This window comes from Bos grunniens, chromosome 12 (genome assembly GCF_055505025.1).
Source record: "Bos grunniens cultivar Pamir isolate PY7600 chromosome 12, Bosgru_T2T1.0, whole genome shotgun sequence".
In the NCBI taxonomy this organism is placed as follows: domain Eukaryota; kingdom Metazoa; phylum Chordata; class Mammalia; order Artiodactyla; family Bovidae; genus Bos; species Bos grunniens.
In genome coordinates, this window is record NC_141176.1 from 16,803,294 (window position 1) to 16,819,053 (window position 15,760).

The 15,760-nt window shown below is 48.6% G+C and overlaps 1 protein-coding gene across 1 annotated transcript in view; it reads left to right on the plus strand.

Annotated features, from left to right (window-relative positions):
* Nucleotides 1-2,570: 2,570 nt before the first annotated feature.
* Nucleotides 2,571-15,760, plus strand: part of LRCH1 (leucine rich repeats and calponin homology domain containing 1) — a 215,336-nt gene continuing 202,146 nt past the window's right edge. Inside the window, exon 1 of the mRNA XM_086328954.1 lies at nt 2,571-3,098. Coding sequence (XP_086185080.1) covers nt 2,795-3,098 — 304 coding nt within the window. The 5' untranslated portion in view covers nt 2,571-2,794. The remainder of the gene's footprint in view (nt 3,099-15,760) is intronic.

Consider the following 15,760-nt stretch of genomic DNA (forward strand, 5'->3'; position numbering starts at 1 on the left):
ATCTTTGGTTGCACTGACAGAAAAACCAAATAAAACTGACACACACAAACAGCACAATGTATTATCAACACACCACTGGCTATCTCATAGAAACTAAAGATGTGACTTAGGAACAGGCAGAATCTAGGGTCTGAACAGTCAGGATCCACTGATTCTCTGGATGTTCCGTCATTTGGTCAGAAGTTTCCTTCCAAAATAACCAAGATGGTTAACTGGGTTGATGTGATAACATAGCAGTTATCAGAAGACTGTGTGCATGGATGGTGTGGGGAGAGTAGAACAGGAAGAAGATTCTGTTTTCAGAAGAGATTTGTATCAAATAAATCAGAGATGTCCACCTGATTGAAAAAATAGTGAAGAAGCTAGACAGCAAGAGAAAATGGCTTGTCAAGTTTCTTGACTGTTTATAAATAACCAAGATCAGTTTCAAGGGTAAAGTAACACCCCCTCCCCGCCCATTTAAAAAAAATTTTCTTCATTTAAGGACATCCTTTGAAAGATGTACCAACAAATAGCAAACTGTAAGCCACTTGGCCTATTGTGCAATGCTTAATTACTAATCTTCATTGCGCACTCATCATATGCAAAGAACTTTTCTGGATTTTGAGCTATGGGAAAGAAGTTGCAAACATGACTAGGTCCCTCCTTCAAGGAGTTTACACTTTAGAATCTGGAGAAGGAAAAGTTTAAAGCAAGCTATCATAACTAAGTCAACCTAACATAAGGACAGATTGCTATATCCCATATTTTCCTCTAAAAAAAAAAAAAAGAATTTGTGGTCTTAAAATAGTACATGATGCACCACGATTCACAGCCTGAACTACATAAGTCAGTCAGAAGGTGTCCTCAACCATACCCTGCAGACTGATCACACACACCACCACCTGGATTTAGCGGAAGATTTTCAAATGCATCTTTTTCTTTCTTTCTTTTTTCTTTTTCTTTTTTTCGAAATGCATATTTTTCTGTGTCTCTGTTTCTCACTGGCTTTTTGGAGAAATACCAGAGAGGAAAGGAAACCGTAGGTTATTTTTATAAGTATGCTTGCACATTCACCATCATCATCATCATCCACAAGCCTGGCTTTTAAAAGCCTGGGACTTCCCTGCAGGTCCAATGGCTAAAACTCCGAGCTCCCAAGGCAGGGGTCCCAGGTTCAACCCCTGGTTAGGGAACTAGATCCCACATGCCCGCAACTAAGACCTGGCACAACCAAATACATTAAAAAAAAAAAAAAAAAAAAAGTCTGAGGGGCAGAGGGGCGAAAAAGGAGCTGGTGAGAGGAGGTTTTGGCGGAGGATTCCAGCAGGTGGCGCTTGTCTCCTCCTCCGAGGTTAGAACTTTGAACTCACCCTAGACTCCTGAGGGAATCAAGAGGTACTACTTACTCAGCGCTCAGTCAGTGCAAGTGACATCGACCATGCGGTACTTTAGATCATCACCTTTCCGCATCACCACTTAAAACACCATCTCCCCCTCCACCAAGGGTTGAATTATTTTCTTATTTGACCTGCATCCTCTTCCCTTAGCTAAGTCCCTCACAAGGTCGCTGCTCAAGACTTGGGTATAGAGCCTTAGAGAGTTGGAACCGAAACTTCAGAAAGGAGAGGGACGTTATTAACCTTCCAACTGTTCTACTCTTAGGCTGTCAGAAGTTCTGATGCCCCTGGTGTTGGTCTGGGCAGAAGGTGAACAGGGGCTAAAAGAAGCTCACAAGGTCACCTTGACGAACACCTGTGCGCAGGCTCCAACCGGGACCGGGTTATTTTATAGTTGGGGTCACTGCCTTTCTGACCCCTCCAACTCCACCCAATTCCGGGCTCAGCCAGCCACAGCCAGCCCCTCTTCCTCACACGACAGTGGGTTCTGTCCACCATAGAAACGACCTGCATCTTGAAAACTCCTTCCTTTCTGTGCCTGTAGTTTTCTGCCATCGCTCAGAAAACGCTCTGCTCCACTCCTAAGCTGTTCGCAGCGGCGTCCAGCCCCGGCGTTTACAAGGGCGCAAGCCTAGAGTCCGAAGGCTCTCCTTTCAAACCCAGCTCCGCCTCTGACTGCCTGGGTGACCTCAGACGGGTTTCTTCACTTCCTCTGTGGGCTGAGGGAAACAATTTTTCCGCTCACGGGGTCCCCTAGATTCCTGAGATCACGAACGCCGACAACGGAGACCAGCGTCTGGCCCACTGGAGGTGCCCAAACGCTAGGGGCGGGGGTCGTCTGTTAGTCTGATCCTACCGTGAAACACTGCCTCTGGGGGTTGGGAGGGGACTGGAGGTCAAAGAATCCGAATAATTCGCAGAATTGAGATAGCCTCTCGCCTACCCCGTGATCTCCCCGCGTCCAGCCCCAAGCGAGTACCGGGGCAGCCCGGCGCCGGCGCGCGGCAGCAGCCGGGGCCCGCGCCCGGGGCGGCGGAGGCAGGCTCGGGGCTGGACTGACGGCTCCGCGGGAAGGCGGAGCAGAGAGCGGGCGGCGGAGGAGGGGAGAGCCGCCGGGAGGAGGGCGCAGGGGCGGGAGGAGACACATGCGCGCTGCCCGCCGCCGCCGCCGCCGCCGCCGCCGCAGTCCTTAGCTTCCCGGGGACAGGAAACCTTCGAGACCGCGCTGCCACGGCCGCCTCCGCCTCTCGGCTCCCGGTTCCGCGCGCCTGCCACACCCTCCGCCCCTCCTCCGGCATCTCTCGGCGGAGCGCCGCGGGGACTCGGCCCCGGGCTGTCGTCTCCCGTTCCGGGGGGGAAAGGTGTGACCTCCCCCCGCAGGAGCGGCGCGGCGGGGCGGGGGGGCCCGGGAGAAGATGGCGACGCCGGGAAGCGAACCCCAACCTTTCGTGCCTGCCCTGTCGGTGGCTACGCTGCACCCCCATCATCATCCCCACCACCACCACCACCACCACGGAGGAACCGGAGCCAGCGGCGGGGCCGCGGGAGGCGGCGGCGGCGGCGGCGGCGGGGGCTTCAACCTGCCCTTGAACCGGGGGCTGGAGCGCGCGCTGGAGGAAGCGGCCAACTCCGGGGGCTTGAACCTCAGTGCCAGGAAACTGAAGGAATTTCCCAGGACCGCGGCCCCCGCTCATGACCTCTCGGACACGGTGCAGGCAGGTGAGAGAGGGCCGAGGGCGGGCGGTGGGTGTGGGTGTTTGGCGGGCTGTCGTGCCTTCCCCGACGCGGTGGCCAGTCTGAGATCTGGCCTGACCTGGGGGTCCAGCGGCCCGTGCTGTTCCGAGGCAGGGACCCGCGTGGGCGGTCCGGCCGGAGGAGAGCCGGGCTGCTCCGGGCCGCCGAGCCCGCGGGCGCGTGGGTCCCCCCCGCCGCTGCTGCGCCGGGGAAGTGGCCGCTGGACTGGGACTTGCGGGCGCGCCGCGTGCGCGCAGTGGAAGTGGGAGGTTTCGGGCGGCTGCGGCCGCTTCCTGGGCCCGGCGCAGGGGCTGGGGACCCGGGCGCCGCGTCTGCGCCTCCAACCCGGGCAAAGCCCTCTTTGCGCCGAGGCGCCGCCCGTCCGGGTTGGGAAGCCTCTAGACAAAGGTGGCGCGCCCTCCGCCGACCCGAGGGCACCGGCGCGGTTCCGCCGGGCCCCCCTCGGCGACACCACCGAGCGATCGGGCAACTTGTGCCCGCGGCTTCCTCTTCCTGCGTCTATGTGAGGGAGCGGCGGCTCTGGTCGCGAAACCAAATCGCAGCCGCTTCGCCGGGCTGTCCGCTCGCTGGTTCTTTGCCTCCAGCTCACCGCCCACGCGGTTTGGTCCTGCCACTGAAGCTACCTCGTACTCAGTAATCCGATCTTTGCGGGGGCCCTGGAAGAGACGGCAGGGTATATTTAAAAAAAAAAAGTAATTAAAGTGCGCTGGTTTCCACCCGTGAGCCCGACAAGTTGTAACTCGCGCCAATGAGCATACAGCGTTTTCAAGTTATGTCGTGTGTTGACATATTTCTGAGAGGTCGGCTTTCCCTTTGGTAGTTGGAGTTACTGGAGCAGGATCTATAAACAGGAAGGAGGCTGGTGGAATGCGATTCGGGCCTTGGGATCCAGGTAGAACTGCCTGGGTTCCCCGCCGTCGGGTTTCAGTTCTTTGGAGGAGGGTTTGTATCTTGCCTCCCAGCATTTCCCAGAGCAGTGGGTACCCCATTTGGGAACCACCAACCAGACCTCCTGGCTGTCGTTGCGTCACAGGCCGAGTGTCAGACCCCTGGGATCCTGGATGGCTTGACTGTCAGCTCCAGATCTGTTTCCTCCGCTGCGGGAGGGTGGGGGTGGGGAGAGGGGACAGACAGTGGCCTTTTGGAGCTAGATTCCAGCGCTCCCCTCTTTAATTCAATGCACGTTTATTAAGAGTCCTAATGAATATTCAGACAAGACTTCTGAGTTCACTAGAGGCAGAAAGCACTCTTTGGGGTCATTAAACTTTGCAATTTGGATCTAGGGATAGTCAGGAATGGGCAAAAAGGAGGGAATTTCCAGAGTTGAGTTGTCAACAGCTGGGGAGGTTCTTGATTGGACCACTTAGATGCAGTTTCTCAAGTGGAAGTTATTCCAAGAATTGCCTGAATCATTAACTTAGGAAAAAAGTCCGTTGTTAAGTTGGACTTCCCTTTTGCGGCAGATTGTAAGGTGAGCTATGGCAGGATTGGATATGACTGCTGAAAATGTAGCTGGCAGGATATTCATTTCATTGGATATGAACATGGAGCTTGCAGGACCAATAACAATCTGTGTCTGTAAGTTCAGAAGGAGGCAATGAATAGTGTTCCTCTACTTCTGAGGTTTATTTCAAAGTTGGGTGAACTTGATGTGTTTGCCCTACTGGTGTTTCTTGGAGAAGACCGGTGCTTTTAAAAGCAGAGACCACCTCTTTCAGTTCAGACCTAACTGTGTGAAGCATGGTGGTGTTTAAAACACGATTTCCGTTGTCCTTTTCTTGTTTGTGGTGAGCTGTGCTTGTGAGTTCTGCAAGATTTTAATTCGAAACCTCACTTGCACATGTTCTATGTGCAGAAAATTCTAACTAGTTAAATCTTGGAGGCTTAACCTTAGTGACAGTGAACTGAAAATGTTAGTTCCTCAGTCGTGTCTGACTCTTTGACACCCCATGGACTGGGCCCACCAGGCTCCTCTGTCCATGGAGCTCTCCAGGCAAGAATACTGGAGTGGATAGCCATTCCCTTTCCCAGGGATCGAACCTGGGTCTCCTGCACTGCAGACAGTCTTTACCATCTGAGCCGTCAGGGTTAACTCCCTATGGATAAAGGCAATATTAATTATGGGAGGAGGAATGACACTGGAGTTTGTAGGAAGTTAGGACAACTCTTGAAGTAAAGAGTATTCAATGTAGACAGCTCGTTTACATGAAATTTCATTACCCAAATGTGTTAAAGAGTTGCTTTTGCAAAAACATTTTTGCCTCAGGTCAAAGCTGGGTGTAAACCAGTTGTGTTCTGCCCTTTGCTCTGTTTACTCAGAGCACTGTTCCTTATTTGGAAGAGCAAAACTCGAAATAAAGCAAGAGTTAAAACTACCTCCAGTGTGCACAGTGCTGACATTTCCTGCATGTAAGAGTTTTAGAAGAGTGGAGTGTCTGAATAGTAACATATACAATAGAGACAGTGGATTCTCTGGGGTTCATATTTAGTTTACAGAACATCTCTTAAAATCAGAAGGACACACAAAGATCTTTGAAGACCCGAGATGTAAAGTGGACTTTTTCATAAATTTTGTAAGACAGGGAGTGACAGAGAAAGCTTTATCTCCCCATTCAGTTGTATAATTCAGGCCATTTGGTTTATGCCTTGTAAAAGTAACTCTTCTGGCAGCCACCCTAAGCAGAACTGCCCTCTTGGGTAATGTAGCTTATCTGGCCAGGAGTTGAAAACCCAGATGTAAACATAGAAATATAGAAGCCCAGGGCTGCTCAATAGATGTTTAAGCTCTGTTAATCAAGTGCATACATCCCTTTCATAGGAAAAAACCCAACACTCTTAGGCCTTCCCCCTTTGAGCCAATCAATTTACTCATATTTGAGTGCAAATAGGTTGGTCGTCAGGATCTAGACTTCTGGCTGGTGAGCTGGGGAAAGAAGGGCTGTGTGTTAGCACAGGTGACCCTGGCTGAATGGAAGAAGAGCCACTATGAGCTCTCGGACTGGGCTCTGCATCACCCTGCTGGGTCCTTGTGAAAAGCACGTTCAGATCCTCCTGTACAGCTGGGGAGAGTTGAGTAATACATGCTCAAGGTCATCGCTCTACTTAGATGCTAAACCAGGAATGGAACCGTGATGAGTTCACTCTAGTGTGTGTGTTCTTGACCATGGTGCTAGTGGTAAAGAGTCTGCTTGCCAGTTTAGGAGACATAAGAGACGTGAGTTCGATCTCTGGAGGAGGAAACAGCAACCCACTCCAGTGTTCTTGACTGGGAAATCCCATGGACAGAGGAGCCTGGGGAGGGCTACAGTCCATAGGGTTGCAAAGAGTTGCACACGACTGGAGCAACTTGGCATATACTCACACAGGGAAGGGGTGGAGAGGAGTAAAATCCAGGAGGGTACCTGGAGACTCATTCAACCAACATTCGTTCTGCAAGTACCCACCAAGCACTGCTCAGTGCCAGGCACTGTTCTAGGTACCAAGGATACAGCAGAGACCAACAGAGACTCCCTTGACCTCTTCTGATAGAGTTTTCATTCTCCTTGTCGGTGAGGGTGGAGATAATTGAAGAAATAGATTTTGAAGGATGAACTGGGAAGACTTATAGGAGATGTACGCTATCTTGGTTTAGAAATATACACTCTGCCTTGTATTAAAGGTGACTTGCAGTAGCTTGTAAAATAGCACAAATGGTAGTAATAAATACGAACTGATGCAGAAAGTCAGGTCTGAGAAAAAAGTACACAAATACGTTCATTGGGAAAGCAAACTTGTTGTTGTTGTTCTAGTGCTGATTTATTAAATAGTGTCATTTGGGGATAAGGAAGTTCCAAAGGGTGTTTGTATGACTGAAATGAAGTGACTTGAAAAGAGGAGTAAGAAAAGAGTCTGTCTCAGGCTGATTGCTGGAGGTCCTGGAAAATGAAAAGGAAAATCTTGGATCCGATGTACAGAACAGTTGTTGAAAGTTGGTCACATTAAGAAGAGAGTGGGGTATGTTATTGCTGATATCTCTTTTTGGGGTGGCTGGAAGCAGGAAAGGCGATATGGGAAATGCAGGGCTCGCCCAGACAGGAATACAGATGAGAAAAGTACTCAGTGAGGTCCTGTAAGTGCCAGTGCTGGTGCTGGAGGAGGTGCAGAGAGTAAGATGCGACAGGAGCACACGTGAGATGCCACGTGATCTTTTTTTAAAATAAAATCCCTGCATCTTCTTTAAATATATACGTGTATATATATATGTAATTTTCTATTTATGTGTTTATTTACTTTTGCCTGTGCTGGGTCTTGGCTGCTGCGCAGGCTCTTCTCTAGTTGCAGCAAGTGGGGGCTCCTCTCCAGTTGCCGTGCGGGGGCTTCTCGTTGGCCGTGGCCTCTCTCGTGGCAGAGCACAGGCGCGAGGTCATGCGGGCTCCATTGTTTCGGCTCCTGGGCTCTAGAGCGCAGGCTCAACAGTTGTGACCCACCGGCTTAGTTGTTCCAAGGCATGTGGGATCGTCCCAGATCAGGGATCGAACCTGTGTCTCCTTAATTGGCAGGTGGATTTTTTTTTTTTTTTTTTAACCACTGAGCCACCAGGGATGCCCCCTTTATTTTGCATCCTTTAATTTCAAAACAAAACATGAAAAACACGATACACAGCCTTTAATTCCCCCTGTCACATGTGGGAAGGAACAGGGTTTGAGGCCCTGGTATCCTGCCTTAGACAGAAGGATGGAAATAAAACCACTGGACATCAGCAAAGGGGAGCAGGTGGGCCAGGCCGCCGGGGCTGCTGCTGGTGGGGCGGCCATGGGAACCGGGAAGCTGTGGGGACCTCAAGGTGCGACGCCGGTGGCACAGACAGACATTGTCTGCAAAATTCAGAAAAAAAGGTCATTTTAGTTAAACTGGCTGGGAAAGACTCTGCTAACCTGAGGTTTGGGTCAGGTTTTGTAGGCTGGCTTGGTTTTGGATGGAAGTCCGCATGCACATTCTGTGGTTGGAAAGATGGTGTGAATGTGGGGCATGCCTGACAGTCTGAGATCTGCTGTGCGTACAAGTGAGACGGGTGTTCAGGCCGTCACCGTGCAATGGGGTGACGTGGCACAGGGCTCTTAGGACCCTGTAGGGCACCGCGGATTACTGGGGCCTGGGATATGTCAGCCTGTGGGACTAAGGCCCTGGTCTGTCTGCGATACCTCTCTCAAATATCTACAGAGGCAAAGACTCTTCTCTGAGATTTGTGGCTTCTCTGTTGAAGCCTGAGTCCCCCTGCCCCACTCCCATCCTGTCTCAACTGAATCCTTGGGATATTAGCTTCCTTTAGTCACTGGGATGCACCCAAGACTTGATGAAATCTATCTGGTCTCAAAAACTATTCCATAATTTTGGCCGTAAAGATTTTTCATTATGAATGTAATGAAACTTGAAATCACACGTGTTTTTGTAGAACATGATGTTCTTTTGTAGTTATGCTTTGTTTCAAATTATGTTTCTGCTATTGAATTGATTAGTCACTGTGCTATATCGATCATTTATAGTTGTAGTCACTCTCATTTAAATGGCTATATTCATCACATATATTCTGACTATTAATACTTCAAAAACAAGGAGTCACAGCTTTTCCTCCCTTTTATTATTGTTGTTGATCAGTTTCACTGTTGTTGTTTAATCACTAAGTTGTATCTGACTCTTTGCAACCCCATGGACTGTAGCCTGCCAGGCTCCTCTGTCCATGGGATTCTCCAGGCAAGAATATTGGAGTGGGTTGCCATTTCCTTCTCCAGGAGATCTTCCAGGACCAGGGACTGACCCCGTGTCTCCTGCATTGACAGGCGGATTCTTTACCGCTGAGCCACCAGGGAAGGCCAGGTTTCACTGTGGTTTAGTCGCTCAATCGTGTCCAACTCTTTGTGACCTAATGGACTGTAGCTGCCTGGCTCCTCTGTCCGTGGGATTTCCCAGGCCAGAACACTGGAGTGGGTTGCCATTTAGAGGACTTCTAGTAGTCAAAGCTGTTAGCGCTGCCAGGCCTCCGTGTGCATGGTGTCTCTGCACCACAGCCACGCGTGCTCTCCCACGTTTCTGTGTGTGGCAGGAACAGTCTCCACAAACACACCTGCATTCTTGTTGCTTGCATCGTGGGCCGCTCTTTATTGAAAAGGCAAGAACACGATAATCATGTTTCCAGAATAACAGCATGCAACCATAGGCCACAAAACCTCTGGGAATTTTTGAGCTGTGCCAGTTTATAAAGGTCAGCCCAGGGTTTGACCATCATTGAAAGTATTCCACCGGCTAATTCGTTAGTCACTGTGACATCTTATTTGTTTTTTTGGTGAGTGTCTGTTATTCGGCAAAATTTTGGCATAACCTCACTATTTAAAAATTTTAACTTCAATTGTTGACTAAGAATTTTTTTTTTTTGAGTTCTGTTGCAACTTAAAATTTTCATGCTGTGGTTTAGCAGTTCTTTGGTTTTAGCATTTAAAGGGTAGGTAAGCATTTAAAATATAAACACTAACATTTGAAATCCATTTTAGTGTTGACTGGTGCAGAGGTTAATTACCTTTGCTCTTGCTGTGTGTGAACACAGCTGGTCTCTGCTGGTGTGAACAAAGGCTTAGAAGTTGTTAGTCAACTTCGTCATTACTTATCAGTATTTAAACACAAGTTGCTTCCTTTTGTGTGCACTTTTCTATTATTCCCCTTTTTCATATCTATCTATATCTATTGACCTATATCCATAGATATAACTATGATGTCTGTAAGTTATATAGATATAACTATTTACCTATACCTACAGGTGTATTTATATACCTGTATTAATTGGTATATATCTATATACTTGGATGTACTGGTGCTCAAGACGGTAAAGAATCTCTCTGCAGTGTGGGAGACTTGGGTTCAATCCCTGGGTTGAGAAGATCCCCTGGAGAAAGGAATGGCAACCCACTCCAGTATTCTTGACTGGGAAATCCCATGGACAGAGGAGCCTAGCGGGTTACAGTTCATGGGGTTGCAAACAGTCGGACATGGCTGAGCAACTAACACACACACACACACACACACAGATCTATATACTTACATCTATATACGTTTATATGTGTGTGACTTGCTTAGCCAAAAAAGAAAGCCCAACTATATTTACATACCCGATGCCTTTATTTATGTACAGTTTATAAGTAGTGTGGAGGCATTTACTATTGCTACAAACTTCTTGTTGTATGAAAGTTCTGTGGCACCAAATTTTTCATTTGCTATATGAATTTCTTTGGCTAGAGATAATAGGTATAAAGACTTTTTATATTTATGCTGGGCAGCATTTACTTTCTCTTAATATCGTCCCAGAGTCATCTCCTCCTGGCGCTTTGTTGAGTCTGCTTTTCCAGAGACTTGGCGATTTAAATGGCAGAACTGCTATGAACTCTGCTTAAGGTGCTTATGGGGTTGTCGGTTGGGTCACATGACTTGAACTTTTGTCTGTGCCTCATAGAATTCTGTTTGTGATGCTACTTGCCAGATCTGGCTTAGCTTTTTGGAAGATTAGACTTCTGCCTTAGAAAGGCATTGGGGAAAGCTGGCCTGGGCTTAGGTCTGGTACTGCCACCACGATTACCGTTTGCGAGCTCTTTCAGTGACGGTGTCACTTGTTGGAATTCAGGTGATTTGGAGTTAACTGTGATGTTTATTTCAAATATAAAATTATGTGTGTGCTCAGTCATGTCTGACTCTTTGCGGCCCCATGACTGTAGCCCGCCAGGCTCCTCTGTCCATGGGAGGATTTTCCAGGCAGGAATACTGGAGTGAGTTGCCATGTCCTTCTCCAGGGGATCTTCCCAACCTAGGGATTGAACCCTCGTCTCTTCCACCCTGGCAGATTCTTTACCAATAGCACCCCCTGGGAAGTCCCTATCGTAAAAGGCTTAAGGATGTAAGACCCAAAACCCAACTATATTTACATAGCTGATGTATAATTTATAGAAAGTCAAGAGGCTTCTGTTTTATTGCTACTATTTTTCGTGCGTGGCGTGGAAGGGTTTTTGCAGCAGAATTTTCAGTTGCTATGATATTTCAGAGAAGTTTTTGTGTGTATGTGGTGTGAATTGTTTAACCAAAAAAAGAAAAAAGGCAAGAGAGAAAAGAAAGAAAAAAAAATAAGAATGGTCAGGATTCCATGTAAGCCTTAGGCCTGCCAATAGAGATGCAGGCCTGAAGCGTGTCTGTGTTCTCTTCATCTTAATTTCAGAGTTCAGTAGTATTGCTTCCATATACTGTAGTAAGAAGTCGTACATTTGGAAACCATCTGTTCCCACAAAGTAATTCAAAAATCGAGTGAGATTGTTTACATGGATAGAAAGTCGAAGAACTGTGAGAATTTGGCTTCTCTTGCTTTTACTGCAAGCAAGTAGAAGTGAGATGCCTTTCTCAAAGTCAGATTCCTGGGTGTGCTCCTACTTTTTCCTATCTGGGTCCTCCATTGGTCATAAAGGAGGGATACTGGGACCAAAAAAAAAAAAAAAAAATTGGAGACAATCAGTGTTTGGTTTGCATCATAGAAACGTTTTAATTTGGGGTTGCTGAGAAATTATTGTTCCTATGTTCATAGGAGATTGATACTGAGCCAGGTTAATTTATGGTACCTGGAACCCTTCCAGGATGTTCCGGGGTCAGGCTTTATAATTTTGGAAATCTTCTTTGATATTTGCTTTCTTCCTTCTGCTGTGCTTCCTCAGTCTCTTTGCTGGAGGGGCCCTAAGAGCTTGTGACTCAAAACACAGTCCGTATCTCTCTGGCCCAGTGAGCCTTGAGGTTCCCCTTGACTGTTCTCCCCAGAGGGGCAGAGGGAAGCCCCATCTTGGTTTTCTTAATCCTCTGGCTTCTCCTGTGGTCTTGCTTTTGACAGCTGACCTCTGCAGCTCTGGCCATGGAGTTTTGCCACCCAAGGTATTCCTCCAATGTTCCTTTTTTAAAAAAAAATATTCTATGTATTTATTTTATTGGAGTATAACTGCTTTACAGTGTTGTGCTGGTTTCCGCTGTACTACAGTGTAAGTCAGGTCTGTGGGTCATATGTCCCCTCCCCCTTGAGCCTCCCTCCCACCCCTGTACCAGCCCTCTAGGTCCTCAGGGAGCACTGAGCTGAGCCCCCTTGCAATACAGCAGCTTGCCACTTGCTGTCTGGTGTATATGCCAGTGCTGCTCTCCCAGTGCGTCCCCACGCCCTTTGCCTCCCGTGCCCACATGTCCATTCTCTACATCCTCCAATGTTCTTCCCTATTTTTTGATGTTGATGCTGCACAGCCTTACAAGTAGCATCAGTACATCTTACCTGGTTCCGTCAGCCTGGCTCTGTTTTACTGCATTTTCTCTCTGCAGGCAACTGCGATGAGTTCAAAGATAGCATCTCCCCTTGCAGACTGCCTGACTTGGCCTTTCTTCCCATTGCCCGCATTTCCCTTTTCCAGGTCATTTCCCTCGCTTCACCCCTCCACCTCCCCACCTTCTGCCCTGGAAAAGCATGAAAGTGAAGTTGCTCAGTTGTGTCTGACTCTTTGTGACCCCACGAACTGTAGTCTACCAGGCTTCTCCATCCATGGGATTTTCCAGGCAAGAGTACTGGAGTGGGTTGCCATTTCCTTCTCCAGGGGATCTTCCCAACCTAGGGATCGAACCCAGGTCTGCCGCATTGGAGGCAGACACTTTACTGCCTGAGCCATCAGGGAAGCCCTTCTGCCCTGGACGAGTCTACTTAACCCTGCTCCCATTTGGTCAGTCCCCAGCCTCCTCAAGACAGGGGGCTCCCTGGCAGCCCTTCCATGTAGATCTGAGCACAGAATCAGGCTCAGCTTTAAGACACTTTGGCATTATTTCCTTATGGTGCTTTTTTGTGAATTATTGCCTTCATCTCTGGTACTTTCCCCATGCTTAAACTCTTTCCTCCTTTGCTGGCCCGTGAGGTCTGGCTCGGCAGGGATTTTCCCTTAGTTTCGTGTGTGCCCTCCATACAAGGGACAGAAAGTGCTAGATTATTAACAGTGCACTGCTCCTCTCCTCTTTCCTACTCGAAGCCGTCTCTTAGTCCCTGCACTTTCAGTCCGTCGTCATCTTGGATCCGCCACGACGCACGGTTTGCTGATCTGATGCCGTTTTTTCGGTCCTCACCTTTTTTTTTTTCCCCCACACGGCATCTTTTTGCTTCTCAGCCATCACCCCACTCTACTAGTTGGCTCAGGCTGCTGTAACAAAATACCGCAGACTGGGTGTCTTAACAGAAGTTTATTTCCTCACTGTTCTAGAGGCTGAGAGTCCAAGGTCAAGGTGTCGGCGGGGCTGGTTTCTCCCGAGGCATCTCTCCTGGGCTTGTTGGTGGCCAGCCTGCCCCTGTGCTCCTGTGGCCTTTCCTCTGTCCTTGAGCGTCCCTGCTGTTTGCTTGTGGGTCCGTGTTTCCTCTTCTTATGAAGACACCGGTCACACTGAATTAGTGCCCGCCCATAACCCACTCGTATAACCTTATGAGCGGTTATACAACTTGAGAGGCCTGATCTCCAAATAGATCATGTTCTGAGGAACTGGGGCTTCAGTGCACGAATCTAGGGGAACTCGATTCAGCCCAGCACACACTCCTCCTGGCCTGGATACAGTGACTGTGCTGTGTAAGCCTGCCCTCCCAGGAGGCCTGGGCCAGGCCTGTCTTATTCCCCACAGTAAATGTTTCTGAGTACCTGATGTCCTGTAAAAGGAAGGGGCCACATACACACTTAAAAATGGGTGACTCTGACTAAAGTCTGGGTCCCCCTTCTCCCCACCACCTCGCTCAAATTTAGAATCTTGTTTTTGGTGGTTGGTGGGTCCCTAGAGTTATTCTTTCTCAACAGGTAAGAGTACTTTCTTCAACATTTGCCAAGTGTTTGATAAGCCAGATTACATCCAGAGGTCGAGTTGTCATGACTTCTGAGAGGGACAGGTGGGAGTTTTATTGTATCAAATGTCGCTTGAAGTTAACAGTTGAAGTGAGTAAACAGGTTTTGAGCACTCAGCAAGGGTAGCAGCTGTGGACGAGGAAAAAAAAGAGAGATATAGTTGTCCCTGTAGATTTTGCAGAATTGGGTAAGGACTCAAGTAACGTATTTGGAAGACTGTTGTTTTGTTGCTGATGTGTCTGCTTCTTTTGCGACCCAGTGGACTGCAGCCCACCAGGCTCCTCTGTCCATGGGGCTTTCCAGGCAAGAATACTGGAGTGGCTTGGCATTTCTTTCTCCAGGGGATCTTCCTGGCTCCTGAATTGCAGGTGGATTCTTTACCACTGAGCCATCTGGGAAGCCCCGAAAGTACTGTATTCTCAGTAACTTAAGTGTCATTTTCAGAAAAAGCCTTTTAGTCCTTAGCCTAAGGGACTGTCTTCCCTGTTGTGTAGCTTAGAGGTTAAAAATCAGCTCTCTTGAGCCTCAAAGACCAGGGTCCAAATCTTGGTATTGTCGATTGTTAACTGTGTCACTCTGACCAGATAACTTAAACTCGGAGTATCAGTTTCCTGTGACCTGATGTCTTACCTGTAAAATGGGCACAATGGATACTGAGTCGTGTTGTGAGGACAATGCTTATAACAATGATAACAACACTATCAAGTTCTTTCCTGTGTCAGGCATTGTTCCATGTCCTTTATATGTAAACAGATATATTAAATATATGTAATATATACATTTCCTCATTTAATTCTTGCTGAGTGTTCTAACTGTAGTAGGAGCTCAATATCTCCTTACCTTCCCAACTGCCATTTGGGTTCCACCCAACTTCCGATATCCAGTTGAAATCCACCTGCCTCTGAAATGCCTTTCTTGACCACTGTAGCCTGAAGAGGGAGTTTCTCGATAACTAGAAATCACCCCTTCACATCTCTCCCTGGTTTAATGGCTGAGGACACTGAGGCTCAGAGAGCTTAAGCCACTTGCCCAAGGTTACACAGCAGGGTGGTGGACACCTCCCAGCCAGGAAGCTCCCTCCCTCCTTAGACTTCTCAGGTCAGCCCCACCCAGACCATCCAGGAGGAGCCCCACCCAGACCATGCAGGAGGAAAGACTCTAAAAGAAAAAAAAAAATACTGTGAAACCTTTAATAACATGTGGTCCAAAGCTGGGGAGAAAAAGATAGGAAACGAAGCGCAGTTACAGATTAAACGTGTTAGTTCAGGATTTTACAGCATGTGGTTTGGAGGACATGCTTGGGCTCCATGTAAATTGGATCCCAAAGTACTGACAGACGCGTGGGGCAGTCCCACCCAGACTCAGGCCTGGAGGTCCGCCTGTCAGAGCAAGACTTTTCTCAGCACTTGGAATCCATTTTCCTGTGGAAATAAAGTAGTAAGTGGTGGTTTGGTTTCCCCGCCAACCCTCCCTTTAACCCTGGCAGAGCTGGGCCTTTGGAAAAATGCAGACTCCCTTCTGACATGGAATTCTGCATCAGGATGTGAAACTCTTGCCTCTGGGCGATTGCTCTCTTCCCTGAGGCCGTTCTGACCCAATGTCAGAAAGCCCAGCTCCCTCCCAGGCCCCTTGGTCAGCGGGCCCAGCAGACTGGGTGTCCCTTCCACCCGGTGCGGGGAGCCGGCTGCTGTGCTGTGCGTGTGTACTCAGCCATGTCCCACT